At 36.3% G+C, this 25,677-nt stretch overlaps 1 protein-coding gene across 12 annotated transcripts in view; it reads left to right on the forward strand.

Annotated features, from left to right (window-relative positions):
- Positions 1-25,677, forward strand: part of PAN3 (poly(A) specific ribonuclease subunit PAN3) — a 123,617-nt gene that overhangs the window by 56,781 nt on the left and 41,159 nt on the right. For 11 of the 12 annotated variants that reach the window (XM_025262879.3, XM_044927305.2, XM_044927304.2 and 8 more), the window contains one exon: positions 5,884-6,031. The exons of the other annotated variant lie outside the window; for it this stretch is intronic. In XM_025262879.3, the coding sequence (XP_025118664.3) occupies positions 5,884-6,031 (148 nt within the window). The remainder of the gene's footprint in view (positions 1-5,883; positions 6,032-25,677) is intronic. 12 annotated transcript variants of the gene reach the window in all.

A 25,677-nucleotide genomic window follows, 5' to 3' on the forward strand; every position in this document is an offset into this window, starting at 1 on the left:
GGCATATGTAGAAGTAAAACATATGATGATTATAGCAGAGTCTGGGAGGGGAGAAATGGAAGTTTAATATTGCTGCCATGTTATACTATATCTGAAGTAGTTTAAAACTCAGAAGTATTAAGTAGTTGTTATGTACCGAATCATGTCTTCCCCAAATTCTCATGTTTAAGCCCTCACTGTTTTTTTTTTTAAGTTCCCTTAATGTGACAGTATTTGGAAATGGGCTTTTAAAGATTTAAGTAAGGTTAAATGTGGTTGTAGGGATGGGCCGCAATCTAGTATGATTGGTGTTCTTGTAAGTAGATGCAGAAATACCAGGCTTTCACACACAGACGAAACACTTGTCTCAGTGAGGACACCGTGAAAGGATGGCTTTCTGAAAGCCAAGGAGAGTGACCTCAGGAGAAACTGACCCTCTTGGCTCCTTCATCTTGGACTCTTCGTTTTCTAGAACTGTGAGAAGATAAGTTTCTGTTGTTCAGGCCGCTCAGGGTGTGCTGTTCTGTTGTGGGCCTAGCGGACTAAGATAGGCAGTGGTAGGTTACGTATTTGTACTGTCAAATCTGTTATAGATAATGGTAGAGGCTTCAGTTCTCTGTCAATAATGGAAGAGAAAGGAAATCAGTAAGAAGATGGGAGACCTTAACAACTCTATCAGTTTATTTGTAGGATGCTCTGTCCAGCAACAGCATAATGAATATTCTTTTCAAGTGACCACAGAATATTGACCAAGATAGAACAACCAATTGGAACAAATCTCAGTAAATTTAAAAGGGTTCAGGTCATGCTTATGTCTGACCACAGTAGAATTAAATTAGAAGCCAGTTACAGATGTTTGGGGGCTTTCCTTATAGCTCAGTTGGGAAAGAATCTGCCTACATAATGCAGGAGACCTGGGTTCATTTCCTGGGTCGGGAAGATCCCCTGAAGAAGGAAATGGCAACCCACTCCAGTATTCTTGCCTGGAGAATCTCATGGACAGAGGAGCCTGGTGGGCTACCATCCATGGGGTCCCAAGAGTTGGACAGTATTTAGTGACTAAACTACCATGACCACCAACAGATCTTTGGAGAATCTTCAAATATCCAGAGACTGAATAACACACTTCTTTGACATGTGTCAAAGAAGAATTAGGAAGGGAAATTTTAATGTGTTTTGAATTGAATGAAAACAAAAACATGCCAACTGGTGTGGGTGTCACTGAAGCGGTAATGGGAGGGAAATTTATAGCACTAAATGCCTGTGTTGGAAAGGTTCTCGAAAGAGTGATCTCAGCTTAAGAAACTAGAAAGAGAAGAACAAATTAAATCCAAAGAAAGCATAAAAAGGATGAATCTTAATGATGTGAAGTGAAAGAAGGTAGTAAAAACTGAGTACATATGTACATATGTAAGATTCATTCATACTGAATTCTAGAACATACAGACTAGTCTTTAGTGACAAAAAGCTTATCGGAGGTTGCCTGGAGTCCAGAGCAGCGGAGCAGAGAGGAACAGGAGGGATGGGTTTCATACAGACTTATGGGAACTTTTTTGGGCATGATGGATGTAGTCCTCCTTGATTTGGGTAATGGTGGTCCACCTATGTCAAGAGTTAACAGAGTTTACCCTGAAATAATGTGTGATTTATTCTATGTCGATTATATCTAAATAAAGCTGTTGACATGGTGGTCCACCTATGTCAAGAGAAGAGTTTACCCTGAAATACGTGTGATTTATTCTATGTCGATTATATCTAAATAAAGCTGTGAAGAAACTTTTACCAGTTCATTTATATTTCATTCGGAGAGTAGAAAGATTACTGAGAGGAGCTTATGAAGCCAATAAGTGGTAAAGCAAATGGAGCTCATTACAAGGAGCAGCACTGTGGAAGGCGTTTCACAGTTTTATGAGTTTATTGTGTTTTTAAAAAGCCTGACCAGTATTCAGAAATAGTGGTGATTTCTCAATCATTCATCACATTACCTTAAGACAGCTTTCTTTTTTCAACAGATCTTTTGGCAGCTTTGCAGTGAAATATTAAGTAATATTTTATGTTATGTTTTTATTTAGTATAAACCTCTTCCTGTCATTCTAATAAAAAAAATTAATGGCTGAACTTTTTATTGTTGCACTGTTTATTAAATTAGTCTCTTAGTTCATGGGACTAATTTATTGTGTTCTTGGTAAGTACTCTTGTTTGTAGTGGAGTGCAACAGACTATTAAATACTGAATTATACTTTAAAAGGAACAGTTTCCATGAAATAATATGATAGTAGGAAAGCATAAAGTTATAAACTAGAAACATCATCAAAAAATTACTTCATTTGTGGGACTTCCCTGGTGGTCCAGTGGTTAAGATTCTGAGCTCCCAATGCAGGGGGCCTGGGTTAATCCCTGGCCAGGAAACTAGATCCCACATGCTGCAACCAAGAGTTTGTATGCCGCACCCTAGGGTTCGCATGCTGCAACCCCGAGTTCACATTCCACCAACTAGGACCTGGTCCAGCCAAATTAAAAAAAGAATTGCTTCATTTGTTAAAAAACAAAAATAACTTTATCCATCATTTGTAAAATAGGACATATTCTGTCATTTTGGTTGGGATCTGTGAATTGAAGCATTATTATTTCATTTAAAATATATATAATGCTAATAACTACAACATTGCTTTTCAAGCTAAAGGTCAGGCCTCTTCGTATACTTCTGTCTGAAGAGTATAGGCAGGGGTCATATCCAGATGTTGGAGGTGGTCCCAGTTTGAAGAACTCACTAAATGCACTTGGTTGTTTTGGGTGTGAAAGTTGCAGTGTAAATTTAAGTGTGTGAGAACCCAAAACTCCACTGATAAATTCTTACTGCATGAATGTTTGCTATTTGACTTATATAAACATTGATTCCCCCCCCCCTCAAATGTACACTTACTTAGAGCTGTGTAAGATATGAATGAAAATTAGGATTTAAAATATGAATAGAAATTATAAATTATGAATGGAAATATATGTATGTTAGAAAACCCACAAGTTTAATATAATAGGAGCACATTTGGAGAGTTATGACAGGCTTGTCTAAATCATCAGGCAGGAATAATAAACCCTTGATTTTCCCCCCACTATTACGCTTCTCATTTATTCCATTCTCTTTAGTGTTGTTGAAGTTAGACAAATTTATATAACCCAAGTCCTTGAGTCTTCTTTTACATATAACCTTCACTTCCTAAAGCTGAAATAAATTGCTTATTTTCTGGTTAACAGAGATTACATTTTAACAAGATACTAGTTTTAGTTTCCAGTTTTGCTTTAGCTCTAAAAAAGTATTCTTTTTAATATGTTAAAGGTGTGTGCCTATGCTATTTTGTTATTTTATAAAACTTATTTCTGTTATAAACCAGTTATATTAAAGTGGTTTTAAGAATACATCTTATTATTGCACTTATTATTTTAACTAATTTTATCATGAAAAAGTATTCTCCTTTCCACAGTAATTTCTCATTAAGTATTTTTGATAGTTCTCTCATCTGGCTAGAGGACTTTGTATTATCTGTTAATAATAGTAGCTCTGCTCTCTTATTCCTAGATTTTGTTTTGTGTGTGTGTGTTATATACTGTGTAATTCTTTTTTCTGCCATTTAAATCCTTTAGCCTTTTCTCACATCTCAAATAAACTCATCTGAAATAAACTTGCAAACTACCTACCCAAGAGAAATAAAGGCCTCGCCATCTTAAATCAGGGAAAAAAGGAGGGAGGTCTTTAGGTCCTTCTTTTTACTTTTTAAGTAAAATTCACTGCAGGTGAGTTTTTTGGATCTTTGGTTGTTGAATCCCTGAAAGTTATTGTTTAGTATAAATTTTCATAGTTAATTTTAATAATCTCTATTGTAATACATTTGAAGGCCCTCTATAATTTGTTACAATGACATTTTATATATTTATTTGGAGAAAGTAAAACAGACTCCCCTCCTTTTTCTCCTTTATAGGATCCCTTAAAAATACTCTTTAAGATGAATTTAAAATAGATTTGATTTAGAGAAACTCAGCTTTGTAATTAGTCTCCTGTTCATGGTAAATGTAAGGTATAAATGAAATGGAAACTAGATAATCTCTGTGTGTCAGGATTAGATTAGCTTTAAATTTCTTTGTCTAAATTTACTGTTTCCTAGTAGTCTTGTAATCCTGAAGTCCCCATCTCTCCTAGGCGTTTTGAGCTCTTGTAACCAAGTGACCTGATTGATTTTTTTTGACTTTCTTTTTCTAAAATAGTTCTAGCACTCACTGGTGCACCCTGGTTTAGCTCTGAAGTGATCCTGTTGATAACCGTTTATATCTAGGGACTACTACGTCAATAAAATGCATGGGCTCATTGGCCACACTTTTAAAGAAGATGGCAGTGTTTTTGAAAACTTGAGCATTTGGAAGATTTTAAAATAGACATAACTGACAGGAGAGAACTTTTTTTTCCTTTGGAAAATATATTTTGATTTAGTTCGGATTCTTTTTTTTCTTCAGAATTTCACATTATAGATATGGCAGTAAAGGAAGTTCTCTCTTTATCTGCTGCTGCTGCTAAGTTGCTTCAGTCGTGTCCGGTTCTATCTAGTATATTTTAATAAAAAATTAGCATTTTTTCTGTACTTTGTCACTTTGTATTTAATTTTTGCTGGAACATAACTAGTAAAATATCATTTGCTTTAGAGTTTACAATGGAGTTATTAGCCTGTAGGCTTGCTGTTTTCCAAATCTGGTATTTTGAACTCTAACTTGGCAATTTTAAATGCCATTCATTTCAAATAAGGAAGTTGTTCTTGGGTTGTACAGTGATGAGTCCATCTTTTTATTTTATGCCTTCTGTGGAAATGTGTTTTTCCATTCTAATGATCAGTTCTGAAATACTTTAAGTGATTACTTTTTTTCATTGTGGTTCAGTGTATTTTAAATTTAGTTTGCATATATGTGTGTGTGTGTATTTATATATGTGTGTGGGTACACACACATACTGAAAATGCGGGCTGAAGTATGAACATATTAAATTATCTCTTTGGTTAACCCTTTTGGAAGTTGAATTCAAATATTAATATGTCCATGGTCATTGAATCTTCATTATACTTAAACATGTGGATCACTTTCTGAAAAATATTTAGGCTATTCATTTATTTCAGATGGATGAAATATAGTCCATTTATGGATTTGAGTTACAGTTTCATAATGTGCTAGTAGTTCTTAATGCCAAAGGCACCATGCCACTTAACTAGATAAAATGTGCCTTCGTACAACTGGGAGGAAGGTTTTCTCATATAATCTCATTGTAAAATATTTTTAATATAGCAGAAGTTACATGCCATACCTTGCAGACCTTGGGGCCTCTATTATATTTTTCTTATATCTTGATTCCTCTCACGTTTGCCTTTTATTTAAGTGTTTTTCTCATCTTTACTGTTATTTAAATAGTGGCACCATATTATTGGGGAGATGTCTTAAGTGCTTATAAAGGAGGAGGTGATTAATTTTGGAATAAAGGCAGTTTTGACCTTTATCCTGGTAGAAGTGGTTTAAAGATACTAAATTTGAAACTTTTTGCTCAATTTTGAGGTAGTTTTAACTTCCCAGTTCTCTAAAATATAGTATTAGGATGGTTGGATAATGATGTATATTTGACAGTAAAGGCAGATTTTCTTGTTTCAAAGTTAAATTCCCCAAGTGAAATGATTAAAGCCTTCAAATTTGATGGAAAATTTTTCTTCCAGAAATTTAATTATCCCACTCCAAAATGTGGAAACTAAAAAGCACTGTAAATCCTTTCAGTAAAATATTTTACTTGGTAAATAGAGTACTGTGGAATAATACCTAGTAAATTCAGTGTCTTTTTTGGGCTTAAAATGTGTTGACTTACTATATTTGATTTTCAAATAGACACCAAATCCTACTGCAAGTGAGTTTATTCCCAAAGGAGGATCAACCTCCAGGCTGAGTAACACGTCCCAGTCACATGCGTCTGCCTTCTCTCAAGTGTTCTCTCACCCATCCATGGGGACTCCTGCTGCTGCTGGATTAGCACCAGGTAAGTTGAGTAACTGTTTCCAGTGAGTTCCAGGTAGCAAATCTCTAAGCACCATTTGCTATTAGTTTGCCAGACCTGAAATTGTATTCTTCAGCAGTCCATAACTGAACACATTATAAGTTTTATGTTCTAGGTTTTGGTACCATAGACCAAGTGTGTAGTTAAAAATTTTAAAGCAGAATTTAAATTTAATGAATAAAAGTTAAATATAACTTTGTGTTTAAAAGGACAAAATTTAAAGGAGAAAATGGTTATTGAGGAAAAAATATCCAGATCATAATATTTCCTTATTTTTTATTAGCGTGCTAATGCTATTTCACTCAGAAACTTGAATAAGAGCATCAAAACTTGAATATTGATGTGCTTCAAGATCCTCCTTTTGAAATAAATTTCTAGAAGAATAATTTATATCATTCTAAATTAAAGTTTAGATGTATTGCCTTTTGGGTGTTTGATTATAAATCTGTAGTAGTAGTAAAGTATTATAAACAGTGGCAGGAAAGCAGTGTGAAGGGTTATGGGTCATCTCAACACTTTCTTCCAAGTTTACCCCAGATGGCAGCGGAGGAATTTGAAGAAGTACAGTTGTACATCAGGGGTCCTGAGGCATAGTTCAGAGTAGTCCTGTTTTCTTAGAAAGTCCTCTCTTTTATCTAAAAATTCATACAGATTTTGCATTCTGCTTCCTAGCATAAACAGTCCTATAAAAATATGGAAATTTTCTTAGGTAATTAGCGTTACCCATTCCTATTGCTGTGAACCTTAATTAGAAAAGTAAGGTATGAGAATTATATTGAATTCATAGTAAGTGCTGAGTGGGTTATCTTAAGTCTGTTCAATGGTTGAGCTGCCCACCCAGATGATGTCTCTAGAACCTTTAACGGATAATCATCCGTTGATGACTTAGTCTTGAATGTTAAAAAGCAAAACCAGAAACAAAGTGAAATACTACACGCTAAATGAAGCCAAAAGATCCATCTGGATTAGCTTGGAACTAGTCCTGTCTCCAGGTCTTAATCTAATCAGTAGTGGTGCTAAATGATTGGCTTTGATACTGATACTGAAATCAAGGACCGTTTTTGGAATAAGAATGAAAGAAAATAACGATAACTTTATGGAACAGGTTTAGTGTGTTACACATCAAGTGTCCTCAGAGGCTTAGTAACCTTGTGTTGCCAAGGATTTTGTCAATACCTCCTTCCCCTCACCTCCCCCTCTTTCCCTCTGTTTCTCCCTCCCTCCCTTCCCACGCATTTCCTACTCATCTTTTTTTCCCCCAATGAGCATTTGATCATTTTATTAACTAAATGTAAGCTAAGAATTGTATCCCTCTCTGGTGAGACTTTTAAGGTAGTTTTGTGTGCAGGGCTTTGAGATACACCTTGCAACTCCTTCCTCCTTGCTTATTCCTTTTTACCTTTTCTTCTACTTTGGCTCTTTTCAGATTCAGGTAAAATTGTAAACCTTTTCCCTTTTTCCTTAGAGAGCACTGTCAGAATTGAATATCCCTGGTAGCCTTAAAGTTTTACTTGTAAGTAATATGCTACTGTGATTTGTCTCCCATTGAGGTGTGTTTGCATTGTTTACATGAGCATAGGCTGCATGTCAGCTAAAATTTCTTAGAGATTCTCCAGACATCTGAGCAGTGTTTATAAAACACCCACAGTAATGGAATCCATATGCCACTCAGAAAACTTTGGCTTTCTTAATTAAGTTCCAATTTATTTTGACCTAACAGCACCTCTTCCCTTGTTTAATAAGTAAACATTTTGTTCACATCTTTGATCAGGCTAATTTAAGCTAAAAGTTAGGCTTTTAAAGTTTTGGATGAATGTAAAATGTCAAAGGGAATTTTAGATATTGAAAACATTTAATTACAGTGCTGTGATACTTGTTTAAGCTTTCCAGTTGGTATTAATTTGTGTGTAGGTAGGTGTTTCATTGGTCCCAAATGGGTTTCACAGTTTAGGATGAAATGAATTTAAAACTCTTCTGCATAGCTCTAACATTAAAATAGTCATTGTGCTTCTTTTAAGAAAGGATTGATAATTACTGTCTGAAACCACTGGGAATAGGTCAGTATGTTTTATTAAAGGTATTCCTGAATTCTTTATACTGACTATATAAAAATTGTCCTTTATTCAGATGACATTCAACTAGGCTAAAATATTTCCCCGAAATACTGGAGTGATGATGGTTTTACATTACTATTTCTTCATATTTTCTCTTTTTAGTTAATGGCGTAACACTGTGAAGATGAACAAAGGAAAAAAAAAATGTGTACTTTCTGCAAAACATTTTATCCCTTCAGTGTTTTCCGTTACTTCTTACTCATAAATACTATTTTTTTTTCAAGGTCTAAGAAAGGTTCTTGGAATTTTCACTTTTAGGTTGTACATAAGAAAGGTCATAGGAATTCATTTACCTGTGTTAGTGGTGATTTAATTGATCTTTAATCCTCCTCGTCTTAGTGATAATTTTCAGTTACAAAGTTTCATTTTCTCTTTTCTTCAATTTCTATTCCAGAAATTATCCTTGAAAATATGTCAAATTACTGTTTTACTAAAAAATATGAAACCTTAAATATTTTGGCACTCAGACATAAGCTAGAGCAATATCATTTTCATTGTATGAAAAAATACATATATAAATATATTTTTTGACCAAAAAATGTAAAAATATTTGAGCAAAGTTGAGTACATGTTAAGATTTTGTATTTCCTCATATTGTAAGGAGCAAAAAACATAATTCCTGGAACAAAGTAAAAGATCCTGAGTGAATTGAGTTCTTTTAAAGCTTGTTTTGATAACTTTAAAAACATAATTTGTATTTTTAAAAAGTTTTAATGCAAGAAGTAAAACTTTATACAAAAGTTATTTGAATTAAAATAGATTTAAGTTAATTTACAATAAATTAATTTTAATTTAAAATTTAAAATAGGTTTAAATTAAAATTGAATTAAATTTAAATGTATTTAAAAGTGTTCAAAATATGCAGCACATGTTAAGTTTCCATTGACTTGTATATACATTTTATTTTAAGAAATGAAGGAGCTATAGGTTTAGTTGTTTTCTGTACATATAACCTGAGAACAGTAGCTACATTTCTAAGTATCTTCTACAAAGGTAATCATAAGAATATTTGGGATATGGCACTTGACTTATTGTCTTCGAGAACTTCTTCAAGTTATATTGGCACTGAAGCTCCAATACTTTGGCCACCTGATGGGAAAAGCCAACTCATTGGAAAACACCCTGATGCTGGGAAAGATTGAGGGCAAGAGGAGAAGGGGTTGACAGGGGATGAGATAGTTGGATGGCATCATTGACACAATGAACATGAGTTTGAGCAAACTCCAGGAGATAGTGAGGGACAAGAAAGCTTGGTATGCTGCAAAGAGTCGGACACAACTTAGTGACTGAACAACAATTATATACATATTTTTTATTTGTAAATATGTGATTTTCTCTGTTCACAGCTTTTATTGTCCTCCTGGAGGTTCACAGCCTTCTAAAGTTAAGAATCACTGGTTTAACACACCCTTGGCAAAATTTTATTTCACAAGTACAATACAGTAAGAATACTTCTAAAGTAATATTTAAAGATAAATTTTTCTAATAGGTTTAGCTTTAGGCTTCCCCGATGGCTCAGTGGTAAAGAATCTGCCTGCAGTGCAGGAAATGCAGGAGACACTGGTTCCATCCCTGGGTCTGGAAGATCCCCTGGAGGAGGAAATGGCAACCCACTCCAGTATTCTTGCCTGGAAAATCCATAGACGGAAGAACCTGACAGGCTGTGGTCCATAGGGTCACAAAGAGTCAGACAGGTCTGAGCCACTGAGCACTAGCTTTAGGCAATCCATTTTTAGAATAGCCTTTAGAAATGAAAATATGACTGTACTGAAGACAGTTTATACTTTAATTTTTTGTGCCATGAAAAAGAATTTTTATTATGTGAACTAATTGCTAAATGATTTTCTGTCAGATTTTTTCCTTTGAGTATTTTGAGTTGATAGTAGACTTTAAACTTAGTTACCTCAGTCTTGGTCACAGTTTGTTTGAAGGTGATTTTAATAGAGGTATTGACAGGAATGTATATATATTTCTGGGTAGTGTTCTGTAATATATCCTGGGGTGGTTTAATGCACAATTGAGCATCTCTTGTTCTGCTTAATTGTGTGTGGACACTTGGGAGAGGTAGAGGAAATTCTTGAATTTGAAAATGCCATTATTGATTTAGAAATGAGAAAGAGAAATATAAGTGACTTTTTAGCATTTTAAAATATTCATCCCTTCAAGATGAGAATGGTACAGGTTTTTGGACTGTGAATGTATTTTATTGTAAATTATGGTGAATCGTGGGTATTCACCATGATTGACTTTAGGAGAAGCATTTAATTATTATACTAGAGCTATCATTATTAAATAATTGTATTCCTTTATTAAAATTCAATTGTATTATTTTAGAAAAATTTTAAAGTATATTTTTAGATCCAGTGTTTTGAAATACTTAATCGTATATTCCTAAGAGCGCCAAATTGATAGATAAAATTCGCTAATATTCCTTATTACTTGGTTTGGGCAAGGTATCGGGAAAAGAGGAATGGAAAAGACAAGAGGAAATAAATACCCATCATTCTTGTTCAAAAATATTAAAATATTAAACTTTTAATATATATAATGTATAAGTATAATGTATAATTATAATGTCAAAAGGTGATCTTTTTTTCCATTTTTTAAAGTTCTGTGCTACAATAAAGTTCTGTGATTCATTAACTTTATAATGTTTTATATCATAATAAATGGAGTCTTAATTCATTTCAGTTACATAGTATTAATAGTTGACATGCCATAATATGACTTTGATCATTGGTTTAGGTGGAACTTCTGGGGTTTACATGTTTCAGCCTTGTGCCAGTTTAGAGGTGGCATTCATGAGAGATTATCATCTAGCTTCTGCTTTTTTGCTTAGAATAATAAGGAATTAATTAGCTAACCAAGGCAGCCCAGTATACCTTTTAATAGTTTGATTAACAAAGACAATTAGATCTTTTGCTGAGCTAAACTCTGTCTTATTTTATCCGCTAGTCCTAGGTCTTTCCCTTTTGTTGAATGGAATAACTTAAAATCTTTCCTCCATTATAGCCCTTTCTGTTATTTTTTTAGACTAGTTGTATGTGTGTATCCATACACTGATCTGTTCATATGACTCAACAAGAGAGAAACTGGGGAAACCCTGTTAAAATTAATAAATTGTGTAGGTCAAAAGTCATGAACTTCTTATAAGTCATAATGCTGTAACATAGTGTGAGTAAAATTAAATCTGTAGATATGTCTACCTACCTGTTGTACTGTCTGATATTCACCTAGGGGGAGGATATGTACCATTGGGAAAATAGGTTGCTAATAGATTGAAGCTATGGTTTTGCAGATGGTAAATATCTTAAGTTCATTATTTCAAATTTCACTGTGGATTTTAAGCTCTACATTAAAATCACATAATGCATAAAATCTATTATTGTGTTAGATTATGTTTTACTAAGTAGTATAACTTGACAATACAAATTGTACAAAATACTTAAGTAATTCTAAAACATTGCCATATATTGTATGATGTAACTAAACAGATTTTCCTTGTAATTATTTTTCATTAATGAATTTTTGTGGGACAGTCAAGTAATCCTACCATGAGTTTGTTTTGATATATCCATCTGAATTGATTTTTTTTAAATTATTTTTATACTTAATAGCATTAGAGGTAGTTTACCATTAAAATATTCTTCTAACCAGTTTTAAATATCAATCTTGATTTTCTAAGCATATTACAAATTCCTTAAGAAGACTCTGCCATTTCTTATCTGGCACAAATTTCAGCCTAAAGATGGTGCCTAATAAATGCTTATTTAACTAAGCTTCATTTTTATCTCAGAAAAAATTTTTTTAATCAGTGGGTATCTCTTAATGACAGTGAATTTTAATGATTCCATAAACGTCTTTGAAGAACTCCTGAATCCTGCGTATGTTCAAGAGAGTGTAGGTGAACAGTCTCATGAGCAACAGAGTATGTTTGTTGAACGTTTAACTTCATTAGAGCTAGAGTCTCCGTGTGTTTTGAGGTGCTAAAACATTTTAAAAACCAGTTAAAATATTTGTATTATTTTTAAATTGCATGTTTCCATTTTTTTGTAACTACTTTGTTTTTCAGGTCTATTCAGCAGAATCACTCAAACCTGTCCAGGTTTTCTAATGGGGATTGTGTTCTACATTAAAAAAATAAAAGCTTACCATTAAAAGTCAGGGGTCCCTAAGGTTTTTGTGGAAAAGGCCTGTCCATTGCCCTGTACTGTTGAGCCCGTCCTGAGTGGGGGCTGCCCTTCGTGTGCATGTGTGTGGGTACAGATGGTGATGTCCCAAGGACGATGACTAACAGTAGAACTGTAGAACCGTAACTGGGTGGGGAGTGCCTGCTGGCTCTATTTCCTTCCCAGTTGGGAATTTCAGGAAACTGAGGCAAGACGTTAATGGCGCAGAGGGGGATGTGGCTGCTGCAGCTGGCTTGGAGACCTGTCAGGTAAGGCTGAAAATAGCTCCCAGTAGATACTGCTCTACTGCTTGGAGAATCCCTGGTTCACGTGCCCCGTTAGCTTTGAGAGTTTCTTATTGTGGACCTCCTATTTTCCTCTTATGTATTGACTAATGTGTTCCTTAACTCTGAGAGGTAAGGCTGGAATGGGAGTGGGTAGGGCTTCCCGTCAGCTGTAGGCTCAGTGATCTACAACTGCAGCATCGTCTCCTGCTGTTTTTTTATTTTGGGGGGAGGGGTGGGGAGGGTGCTTTCGTTGGACTGGGACGCGATTGTCTTTGGAACATAGTACCAAATCTTCTACCCAAGTAGCTGTGTAGCTTTCAGCATATTGTTTGATCCTTAGCATCTTCCTTTCTATAAGAAGATAATATTATATAATTTAAAAAGTCTTTCTAATCTAAAATTCTGTTATTGTTTTGTGACATGTTGATCACTGGGAGATAGACAGGTACTCTAAAGAGAGACAGAAATGAAGACAGTGATGAGAGGTAGCAAAAGGGAGAGAAGCGTTTGATTTTTGTGCTAGACTTCAAAGGACTCTTGGAGGCATGTGGATTTCCTTGATGTAGGTGTAAATAGAAAATCCTGTGTCTCACAAATGGAGCAAGGTGGAGGGAAGGGTTTGTTTCAGCAGTGAAAGGTTAGGGTCTGGGGTGAATCAAGTGTTGTAGAGGTTTGAAATGAACTGAGAGGTGGGGAGAGAGGGTGTGTCACTAGCTGCCCAGAAACATTGCTGGTTCTCAGCTGGAGGTGGGGAGTTGGAAGCCAGTCTTTTGATTTCCTTTGAGTCAAATAGATTGGGAGCTTCAGGGATCATTTTTTCTATTTCCGCAGTCTTGAGGAAGTCTAACCGTTTGGCTTAATGGTGCACTATAAAAACTCAGTGAAGAGAGAGTGCGAGTGTGGACAGAAGTAATGTGCTGTGTGTAACATGTACAGATAGGAGCAGTCCTCCGTTCTTTAGGAAGGAGTGGAATGGTGGCAGCCACTTTGATTGAATCTTCCCCGATTCTTCTCGGCCTGACTGATCATATTCACGAGTAAAGTCATCTTTTTTCTTAACTGTTTTTGCCTTTTGGATGTGCAGTTACCCTAGAGTAGGGCACGTGGGCAGAATCTAAGTAAAAGGAGAGGAATCAGTGGTGTATCCCTTTAAACCCCCGTGCACACAGGCGTGTAAAATCTAGCTGTGAGTACTAGCAGAAACTCAAGTATGGAGTATGTGTTGATGGTGGTCATGTTTACTCCTGGATTGTTCAGCCATGAATCTTGTACACTTGGATATGTCTAAAATGAGGCGTTTTCTTACGATTTCATAAACATCTTCCCATATTTGAGATGTAATTGTCCAGATTTTAGACTGATAATTCTATAAATGATAACTAGTAACTAACAGTCCCTTGGTGGGGTGTACCTTTTAGAAAACAGTTCCCGATGGCTCAGTGGGTAAAGAATCTGCCTGCAATACAGAAGACACAGGAAACGGGTTCAATCCGTGGATCAGGAAGATCCCCTAGAGAAGGAAATAGCAACCCACTCCCAAGTGTTCTTGCCTGAAAAATCCCATGGACAGAGGAGTTTGGCGGGCTATAGTCCAAAGGGTTGGACACAATTCAGTGACTAAGCACAGCACAAATGAGTAGGATATTAATAAAAATGTCACCAGAATGCTCCCTCAGCCATAGTTACTCTGGGCCATAATCTTATTGCCTACTGTTGTGATGTGGTAGGTAAACTGCTGAAACACGGTGATCCAAAATGTAATGACTTCACATGACAAAAATTTATTTCTTGATTTTATAACAGTCTGGAACAGATGGTTCAGGTTTTGTGGGGTGCCCTCCTCCATGTAGATAAGGACCCAGGTCAAGTGGCTTCTAGGCATCTGGTCTTCAGTCAGCTGAAAGTGGGAAAGCATGGAGAAGCCTGAGTGGGAAGTTGTTACAGACAAACCTGGAAATTATCCAAAAACTATCTCCACTGTGACTGTCCACCAAAATCCAGACTTTTCTTTTTTGTTCTTTTTAAAGTAGCCGGCCTTCCTTCTTTTCTGGAGAAGACTCATTGACCAGTCTTCTTTGGATGCAGAATTTTAAGTTGATTCTGGTTATCTCATATAAACACATTTTGGGGGATTATCTTATTTGCATCATTTGTATCTACTTTAGAGAAATCACCAAAACAGCTGCAGTAACTGGCTTATCTTGCATCATGGGAAATAAAGCTTTCCATCATACTTGAATTTTTGAATTTAAGAAGCTTTATGGCTCTTGCGGTCAAAACACTATATTCTCAGGAATTTTTCAAAGAAAGATTTCCAAAACTTGTAGTTTCTGTTGCTTCAAACACAGCTACCTTTTCTGTTGTGACAGATACTCAACTTGATGGGCCTCAACTGGTTGTACTGAACCTGAATACATTTGCTACCCTTTAGGTATATTAAAGTGTGAAGAGCAGTTTGTTGCAGTGGTACATAGTACTTGGGTTTTTCACCCATTCCATTGTCCTCCTGCCTAGTTAGCCTCTGACTCCTTGGAGGTAATTTCTCCTGCTCTCCAAATCTTTTAGAGTGCCTGGACAGACTCAGACACAAGTTTATTTGAGCCATGTTAGTACGGTCTTACTGGCTTTTTACTGAAGCCTCTGCTGTGCTGTTGGTATTCTTCTCTCTAGGACAGTGGTCCTTGAGTCACACCAGAATCACCTGGAAAGAGAAGAAAGTGAAAGTGAAGTCACTCAGTCGTGTCCGACTCTTTGCGAACCCATGGACACCAGGCTCCTCTGTCCATGGGATTTTCCAGGCAAGAGTACTGGAGTGGGTTGCCATTTCCTTCTCCAGGGAACTTCCCGACCCAGGGATAGAACCCAGGTCTCCCACATTGTAGACAGACGCTTTACTGTCTGAGCCACCAGGGAAGTCACATCAGAATCACCTGGAGTACCCGTTAAAACCCAGTGCTCCCTGGGTCCAGCCCCCAGAGCTGCTGAGTCCGTCGGTTGGTCTCAGTGAGCCAGGGAGTTGTTTGCAGGTGATGCTGATTACTTTTCCGGGAACTCCACTTGGAGAACCACTGCTCCACTTTACAGAGAAGGCAGTGGCAACCCACTCCAGTACTCTTGCCTGGAAAATCCCATGGACGGAGGAGCCTGGTAGGCTGCAGTCCATGGGGTCGCAGAGTCGGACACGACTGAGCAACTTCACTTTCACATTTCACTTTCATGCATTGGAGAAGGAAATGGCAACCCACTCCAGTATTGTTGCCTGGAGAATCCCAGGGATGGGGGAGCCTGTTGGGCTGCCGTCTATGGGGTCGCACAGAGTTGGACACGACTGAAGCGAGTTAACAGCTCTACTTTACGCTCTGAGCTACTTTCCATCCGCTTTCTTCTTACAACCCTTTTCTTCTCCTGACCTTCTGCTTTCTTTAAATAAGAAAAAGACTTTGAGTCCAGGACTTGAATTGTTGCCTATGAATAAGGTACATGGGGCTTTAAGTTATTCTTTAGCTGAGGTTAACTTTACTTTTCTGGATCAAGTCTTGTGTTGGGAGTAACTGAAGTTACCAGATAAGTAACTGCTGAATTAATTGTTACAGGGGTTCCTGAAGCTCAGCCAAGATCACAGATACCATCTAAGTAAAAGCAGGCAACAGGGAGTTCTTCTACCTTAGTAATGCTAATGGGCACAACTAATGTAAATTAATTATTCAGAATACCTGAAAAATGAATAGCACAAGTACTGTGGCTGTTTAAAATTTTAAACCCCTTGGATCTAGAACTAGTAATCAAATATCTTCTGTTTGCATGTTATATTTTAATATGTAAAGATCAACTAAATTATTAATGTTAAAGAAATAAGTGTTTATTGATTCAATAGCAGCAGTCTTGAAGTCAGACTTTAATTTTTCTTTTTAATTTGGTACTAGTTTTTATTCACTGGAAAGAAATTTAAAGTTAAAATTACATTGTTAACTAATATTAATCTTATTTTTTGTGAATATAATTTTTTATAATCAGACATGGTCATCTTGGAGTAAGTTTATTGTTCATAAACAGTACAAGATAATTTATCATTATGAATAAAGCATGCCATTTAGTCATAAACAGTCACGGTCACTTGAAAAGGAAAAACGGTTCTCTTGATCCAGATGAGTTATGTTTAGTTGCTAATTTCGTCACTAACCTCCCATTTTCTTCTGACTCTGTTTAAATAATATAAGTATTTGGATTTAAAAGCTCGCCACCATTGCAGAGGCTAATTTATCTGAATTAAATTATCTGTTAATTTTATCAAGTAATTTTATCAAGTTTGGGAGCAAGTCACTTTTCTGTGTTTTCAGATATTTCAGTGATCCAAGTAAATTACCCAATGTGCAGGCCAGAGGGTATAATTCTTAAAATTGTAATTCAGTTGTTTTCAAGGCAGAAATCTGGATAAGTTATTCACATTATTAGAATTTAGGCACTGTAGTTTACACATCTAATATTTATTGAATTAATTATTGAAAACTCATATGCAAATGAGGCCCTTGAAGGTAAGGTTGATGTTGGCCAAATGAAAGATTACTGTGTGTAGACATGGAAAGCCAAATAGTTGTGCAGGCTGTAGTCTCCATCAAATATCATGTAAGAGTATGTGATTGATTGGACAAGGCAATGGCAACCCACTCCAGTACTCTTGCCTGGAAAATCTGAGGAGCCTGGTAGGCTGCAGTCGTGGGGTCCCGAAGAGTCGGACACGACTGAACGACTTCACTTTCACTTTTCACTTTCATGCATTGGAGAAGGCAATGGCAACCCGCTCCAGTGTTCTTGCCTGGAGAATCCCAGGAACGGGGGAGCCTGGTGGGCTGCCGTCTATGGGGTTGCACAGAGTGGGACATGACTGAAGCGACTTAGCAGCGGCAGCAGCAGCAGCAGCATGTGATCGATAAAACTCAGGTTAAATTCATGAACTCAGAATATTTGCTTAAATTTGGCCAACGAGATTAAATAAACTTTGTGAGGAAGCTTTAGGGCACTTGATAGTTTTATTAATGCCTACAGTGTTTCTAATATCCAGGTAGTCTAAATACCTTTCTATCACAGATAGGTATTCAACTAAAATGAAGTATGATTACATTGTCAGTTGCTGAAATTCTTTAGATATTGACGGGAAATCAGAGATGGAAACTGAGTTGCATTTATATAGGTTAGGTCCACATAGCTTTTTTTTAAAAAGAGTATGTTTTTAAAAAAATATTTTGGAGTATATTGAAACTTGCCGTTTTTGTTATGTAATAGAGAATATTTGTACTCTAATCAAATACAGTTTTTAATAATTGAAATGTTACTGTAAATCAATGAACATTTTTTACTTTATATTTTCCTAAAATTAAAAATATGCTGATTCTTTATGCTTCTTAGAAGAATGAGAAAGAATATTTGTGATATCTTCATGGTCCTATTCAAGTACTTTTTAGTTCAATTTTTTCTTTTGATAGGGGCTTTAAAAACAAGAATCAAGTTTCTTCTACTCGCTAATACACTAACAGGGTTTAAGGTACACATTGAAGGGTGGCAAAGGGTCTGTACCAACATTTCCCTGAATACTTTTAAAATATATGTGTTTCTGACCAGGACCTATCCTAAACCTGCCATTCCAATTTCTCACTCAGATCCTTCCTTTTCCCTCTAGTTCTGCACATATCTGTTTTATTGAGGGGTTTTGTTTCTGGTACTTAACTCCTGGAAATAATTTTTTGTACATTTTATATTTGCGGGCAATAACATTAGTGCCTCATGTGGGAAATGTTCAGAGAAACTTTTAAACAGATACTTAGACTTAGTTTTATCATTTAAGTAATACTGTATTTAAATGAAAATCAGTGGAGAACATGACCCACCCCCTAAAAAAAAAGAAATGTTGTAAGAAACATAATTGTGTAATCTTTTTTTTTTGCTTTCATAATTTTGACTTTAAAGACTAATGTATAATAAGACAATGTACTATTGCTTACATTCATGAAATGTTTCTAACCATAACAGATTTATCTCATGGCTTGAAATATTAGTGCTTAAAAAAGCTACTAATTAAAATTATTTGCAAATTATCTTGGTTCAGTGTTAACCTTTTAAAGATGAACGAAAGATATGTACCAACATTTCTCAGGGTGCTCTTAAAATATATGTCTTTCTCACCAGGGCCCATCCTAAACCTGCCATTCCAATTTCTCACTCAGATCCTTCTTTCCTTTTCCCTCAAAAGGGAAGAGTTCTGCAGAGAGCTGTTTTAGAAAGCCTTTCTGGTAATTCTGATGTCCATTTCTGGTTAAGAACCAGTGTTTTAGAATGTTTGGGGCAGTGGAGAAGCACTGGTCTTGTTACAGTGAAGTGAAACAGGAGTCCCCTCCCCTCCAGTAACTTTCCATTCTATATGTTTATAATTAAAAGAAAATGTTCACATGTTGTCTTAAAAGGTTTCTTTTTTTTTTTGAGTTTTGGTATGATTATTATGGAGCTATTGTCTGTGTGCACAAAAATGTATAGTTTCTACATTAGTAAAAAATTATAGATAGCAAGGATCCTAAACTGCTGCTGCTGCTGCTGCTAAGTTGCTTCAGTCGTGTCCGACTCTGTGCGACCCCGTAGATGGCAGCCCACCAGGCTCCCCTGTCCCCGGGATTCTCCAGGCAAGAACATTGGAGTGGGTTGCCATTTCCTTCTCCAATGCATGAAAGTGAAAAGTTCAAGTCAAGTCGCTCAGTTGTGTCCGACTCTTCGCGACCCCATGGACTGCAGCCTACCAGGCTCCTCCATCCATGGGATTTTCCAGGCAAGAGTACTGGAGTGGGGTGCCATTGCCTTCTCCAGGATCCTAAACTACGTAATTCATTTTCCCAGCTTCAGTTCCCTCTAAGCTGGCTAAGCCATATGAAAATTTCCTAATTACTTTAGAAGAATATGTCCTAACTTCAGTTGGTACGTCAGTTCATTTCAGAATTTGTTAATTATTCTTCTGCATTTCATTTGCTGGGTTAAGGTTTTTTCCTTGTCTGAGCTTTTACGAAGTTGAGTAAACCTCCTGTAATGCTTACAGAGATGCTTGAGCAAGAAATTTAAGACTCATTTTTGCTCATTTTCCTTCATCTTTACAGCTAGTCTGTTAGTAATCCTGTCAATTCAACTTTCATATTATTTATATATCTCAAATATATGTTGCCTCCATCTTAGACCAACCCATCATTGCTTCTTTTATATACTTGTTTTGTCTGATCCTACCCTGCATTTCTTTTTCCATGTTAAAAGCAGAAGTCATCAGTTTATGGCTTAATAACTGTCATTGGAATAAAATCCAAGCATCTTCCTGTGGTGTATAATTTGTGTCTTATATCTCATCTTTTCTCTTTCCATTGTGTGCTCAGGTCCAGCCATACTGGTCTTCCTCACATATGTCCAGCTTCTTTTTGGCTCATGTTCTTTGCGTACATTGTTTCACTTTGTTCTTTCCATGGATGGTTCCTTGCCTTCTCTTAGGCGTCACTTACATAGTGACTTAAAGTGTCACAGAGAAAAAGACCTTTGACTAATGAGAAGGAAATTTTCCCATCGTTATCTTTCATTGTGTTCTCCTGTTTGTTTCTTTTTTAGAATTTAGCACAGTTTGAACTTGTGTTCTTCTTTATATTAGAATGAATGATCTTCTTCATGCCCATTGGGATATAAGCTGCCTTGTGGAAGGAACTGTGTCTAGAAGCTTATTAAATATTTTTAGAATGGAAATAATTGAAAATGACTATTAAATGGCCACCAGCTTTCTTTTCTAAGTGGAGGACCTCCTCTGATATAAAATATGTATCCTGTTGAGATTATGTATTTGAAAATGGCCAGCTTTCCCCCCATCGCTAAGCTTTCTTCTACTTAGATGGCCCTTCCGTTTCTTGAGATTTTTCCTAGTTTTCATTGATTAGATCAAATGCCTCTTTTTTTTTTTTTTTTCTTTTTCCCCTGCCCCCATCAAAGCCATTTCTGTTTTGCTAGTTGTCATTACTGTCTTCTATCTCTGTGCTTCTATGTTTTCAGTATCTCTTAATGTTTTTAAATTTCTGTCTGTATGTTTTATACGTATTTATTTCCTTCACCAAAGATAAATGCTTCTGGAGGCATTTCTATCACTTTATTCACTATTGTGATCGCACATGGAGAGCTAGAGTAAACACTGAAACTGAAGAGTTTTCGGCACTGTAGTGGCTTTACGTGTATAGTACGAACTTCACTCGATCAGAACTGCATCTTATTTCCTGAATTCCTGGAACCTTGCTCAGTGCCTGACCTCATGCAGTGGTTCCAGTAAGCTTTCGTATGTATCAGTAGTTACAGATTAGCCCGTGGAGCTTTAAATGTATAGCTTCCTGTGTCCCCATTGAAGACCTGCAGGGTCAGAAACACTGCCATTGCCTGCATGTTTACAAATTTCACAGGAGATTCTGACATCTACCCTTTACTTTGAGAGGAAAATAAAAGTTCACAATTCCAGAAAATTTGAAGGAAGGTGAGATTTTATCTGATTTGAATGAGGGTATCCAGAATGAAGGTTCATGGAACACCCAGAAGGTGGGTTTTAAAGGATAGATAGGATTTCTTTAAACATTTATAACACAGGCAGTTGAGAACCTGTGAAGTTTATTTTTTGTTTCCTATTTGTTTTAACCAGTTTATTACCATAATAGAGAATTTTTTCACTCAATGAACTTTCAAAAAGTAATTCCACCTGAGTTAGGTAAAAACTGAACAAATGTAAAAAAATGTAAAATGTAAAAAAAAAATGTAAAAAAACCTCAGGTGTGGTGCTGAGCTGTAGGCTTGGAGCAGGCTCCTGCTGGAAGAGGGGTCACCCTCAAGTGCTGACTGTGGGGGAGCACTCCAAGACTCTTGGAGGGACTAGGATGGGGTAGATCTTTTGCAGCCTGGCACTTTTTTTTTTTTTTAAACAAACTCTGTTGGTGTTCATGTGCAGTGATTCCTCGTGAGAGTTGAAACTACTGTCATTAATTAGCTCACGTGGATAGTTCCATTTCTGTACCTTTGGCTCTCAGTTACTGCTTTTGTTATGGGGAGTTTCTTTTTCATTTATCATTTCAAAGAAGTATTTTTGAAGTTTGCCATTTGTGTGATGTGGAGAGCCAGCTATCTCTAAAATATCAGAGGAGTGGAATTTTGTTTTAAAGTTAAAATTACTGGGCAAGGTTCGAAAAAGGTTAGATTGAGCAGGAACTTGGGAAAATGAATGAAAAATGGCACTGAGATAACACGTCATGCCTTTGAAGTACCTGGTACTTCTCTCTTAAAATCGTTACCAATTTTATTTTCCATTAGCACCCCCAAGGTTGGCACATTGTTTCTTGAGGGCTGTCAGGATGTGGGGAGAGGAGACAGGACTGGACAGGTGGTTCGGAGCACGTCGATAGCAGGCACCTGGAGCTTAGCAGGCGTCAGAAACCTAAGACTTAATTACCATTTCTGCCCCTAGAGGACCCATGAGCCAAGAATACCAGAACTTAATTAGAGCTTAGAACAGTGGTTTTCAAACTTTTTTTGTTTTAAAGCAGCAGAACTCGTGAAGTCTGTATATAGCCCCCAAACCTAAAGTTCTGTAAAGCAGATAAAACTGGCATTTACAAGATCAAACTTCTCTGGTGGTTCAGTGGTTGGGACTGCACTTTCAGTGCAGGGGATGCAGGTTTGATCCCTGGTCAGGGAACTAAGATCCCTCTTGCAATGTAGTCCCCCCCCAAAAAAAGTTAAAATAAAAAAAAAAAAAAGAGATCAGGTTTATTAAACTTACTTGTGAACTCAGTGTACTCAGTGAGAAGAGAAAGTCTATGGTATTTTGGTGAACATAGTAACTTGAAACTAGTGGGGGAAGGACAGTAATTAGTCTTAAACATTTCTCAGTCTCCTTTTGTGTGTTTTCTATTATATAGTAACAAAGAAAAATCATGACTTGCATGAATAAGTTGTGCACCCATTTTTTCAATTTTTTTCTGAGTGCATGTGCATTCAAATAAAGTTTATTGCAATTACTACCTTCCTAATCAAAGATCCATATATATACACAGGAGTGACAGGAGAGAGGGTCTCTATTTTGTAGAGTCTCCATGAAAATACTTGAACGCAGCACAAGTATGTCAGTGATGATCTCTAGTGTGTTGAAAAATGAATGTATGCTAATTTGGACCTGCTTTTGTGATTTTATTGTTGATTTACTAAAAGTAAAAAAAAAAAAAAAAAGATGAAATTCAAATCAAGAATTCACAGAGCCCTGAGCATTTTTGGAAGCTTAGGGTTCTGCTCAATGCAGTTTGAAAACCACTGGCACAAAGGTCTGCTTCTTGACGGGAAGCAGTCTGCTGGTACTCAAGATAGGAAAGCCGAAAGCGTTGCCCTTCTCACCTGAACCACAGAACAGAGGAATGATTTGAGTTGCTATCTGGTGAATTCTCCCAAGGATACTATGTGACAAGTAGCATTACATCCAGTGGGTGTCTTAGGACTTAGCTCTCCTTTCTCTGAGAAAGGCTGGGGAATTGAGGAATGAGGCAGGCTTAAGACAAAACCAAAACCCCCCCCACCACCTGTCAAATGCCTGTATTCAAGAAGGAATACAGTTTTCAAGACAGTGTGCAGTGTTGTATTGGCCATCTTCATGCCTCCTCTGGAGTCAGTCTTGAGTGATGTGTTTGTTTTATGAAAAGCTTTTAACCTAATTCATGAGAAAGGACAAAATAATGTTTCTGAAGGTAGCTTGAGTTCTTTGGTTGTCTTTCTTACAGAGGGTTTTTCCCTCTCTGCATTACAACATAATTATTGTAAACAGAACCCCCTAACTCATGAAGTGGAAAAGCCCCCTAGCTTTGTTGTGGTATATTTTGAGGTTCACAGGTTGTACATATTGAGTTTTGATTTTAGAAATAATAGGGAAGGCAGTTCACCTTTGCAGGTCTTGACAGAACATGTTACTCTTTTTCTTTTAATTCAGAATATTTTCTCTGACCTGTGAATATGAGGACCTTGTGTTTAGGGAATTAAGTAACATTTCACTAGCTTTTTATGTATGGCTGTAAACAAAGCTGCCCTAGATACATAGACGACTTCTGGGTAGATGTATTTAATCCCCCCACTCACACATACACACATGCACACAAACACACGTGCACACATGCATACGGAAGGCAGCTTTTCAAAGTTTAAACAAAACACAGTAATAGCTTTGGCCCTTGAAATACTTTCTACCTACAGTCCCTGCAAATTTCTTGTTGGATGAGAAACCCTCTGATATGAGTGGTAGCTCTTCTGGTAAGCTTTCTAGTTTTAACATTTCTTATTGTAACCAAGTTAATGCTTTAACCAAGAACTGCCTATGGCATATAGATGCCTTCAGTTTATCAGCTACTCTTGTAGCTGAAAGGAAGTTGAACTGTTTTTTTGGACCCATTAAGTTGTCCTTTCCACTTGGTTATTGAAAGACCTTATGAGCAGTAGCTGTTCTGATTGTTGTTGGTTGTTTTCTCTAGGGAACAAGCTACCCTCTGAGTCAGCACTGGACTTGAAGATAAATCCTACAATTCATGAAACTGACTGATTCGACTAAAGGATGGATAGTTTGGGCAGCGTTGGACAGCTCTGAGGGGTCTGTTTGTTTAACTGAAGGGATTGTTGAGTTCAGCAACTTTTAATTCCCCTAATCATAAGGGGTTGCTGTTGTGAAAACAGGGTTTCTGAAGGAATCAGTTCTGGCAGTTAACGTCAGTATTCTTTTTGACTTTGTTTTCGTTTTATCACCACACTTAATGAAACAATTCTTTAAAAGCGTAGAAATTTTACTGCTATTTGTTGCCATCAAGAATTAGTATGCCCCTGAGAGGTCCACAGAGGGCCTTTGCAATCTGTTTATGAATTCAAGTTATCCTTATTGTGGGGTTCATACACATTTCTCACCTTTAAACCTTTTGGCATTTGGGTTGTTTCATCTTTGCAAAGGTAGTTTGCATTTGTGGCTTGAAACTCTGAGGATTAAATTAATTTGATTAGCATCTGTTTTATTAGATTAGTTAATAATTTTTATTGTGGATCATGGCTAATATTGTAATGTGATCTTGATAATTAGCAATGTTTAACCTTAAAAGGTTATTGTTATTTTTTAGTCTCAATCTTCAATTAAATGGTTTTTTTTTTTTAATGAAAGTTTTAATGTTTTAATGAAACATTACAGAGAGGAAATTTCTCATATCCTAATATTCTGGGCCCTTATGAATTACACAGGAATACTGCAAATTGTCTTTTGGGAGGCTTTTAAAAACAGGGTGTGGCGTGATAAAGGAAATACTTCAACCAGAGGTGTATGATCCATGTGGTAACAAATAACTTCTGTGGTTTGAGAGTTAAAGGATTATAAATGTTAATTTTATTTTAATCATTTGATAGTTTGATTTAAAATGTAGAGAAATAAGAGGCATATTACTTAGTATTTAAATTGATTGTAAAATTATCTTTCATTTTTTAGGGTAGAAATGCAAGTGATCATTGATCATGTCTGAGTGAAAAATTGGGCTTTAGCTAAGTGAGCTTTCACACATTTTAGCTTTAGGTTCATTAGTTGCATGAGTATTAATACCTTAAGTCTGGTACTTTGGATTAATAAAATTTTAATCAGTTTTGATAATTATCTGCAAAGCTGAATTTGACTGAATGATGGAGTTTTTATGGGGAAAGAGGTAAAGACTGTACAGACTAGTATTATCTTGGCTTTCACGTCCTAATCCTGTTGCTTTTTGGATAGTGGGGTTTGTTGTATTTTGTACAGTCTGTTGGAGGATTAGATCCATATTTAACATACAGACATGCCTAGGTGATGGTTGTCTCGGTTAAATATTTACTTAGGTCCACTTTTAAAGTTTTCTTACCTGAGTTTGTAACTTAAAATTGATGGTAAAATGTTCCCAAAACAGAATTTAGCAATATTTACTTTTTAAGAACTTACTGGCAACATCTTGAAGGATTATTTATTGCCAGGTAGTCCCTGG

This window comes from Bubalus bubalis, chromosome 13, assembly GCF_019923935.1.
Source record: "Bubalus bubalis isolate 160015118507 breed Murrah chromosome 13, NDDB_SH_1, whole genome shotgun sequence".
NCBI classification, from domain to species: Eukaryota; Metazoa; Chordata; class Mammalia; order Artiodactyla; family Bovidae; genus Bubalus; species Bubalus bubalis.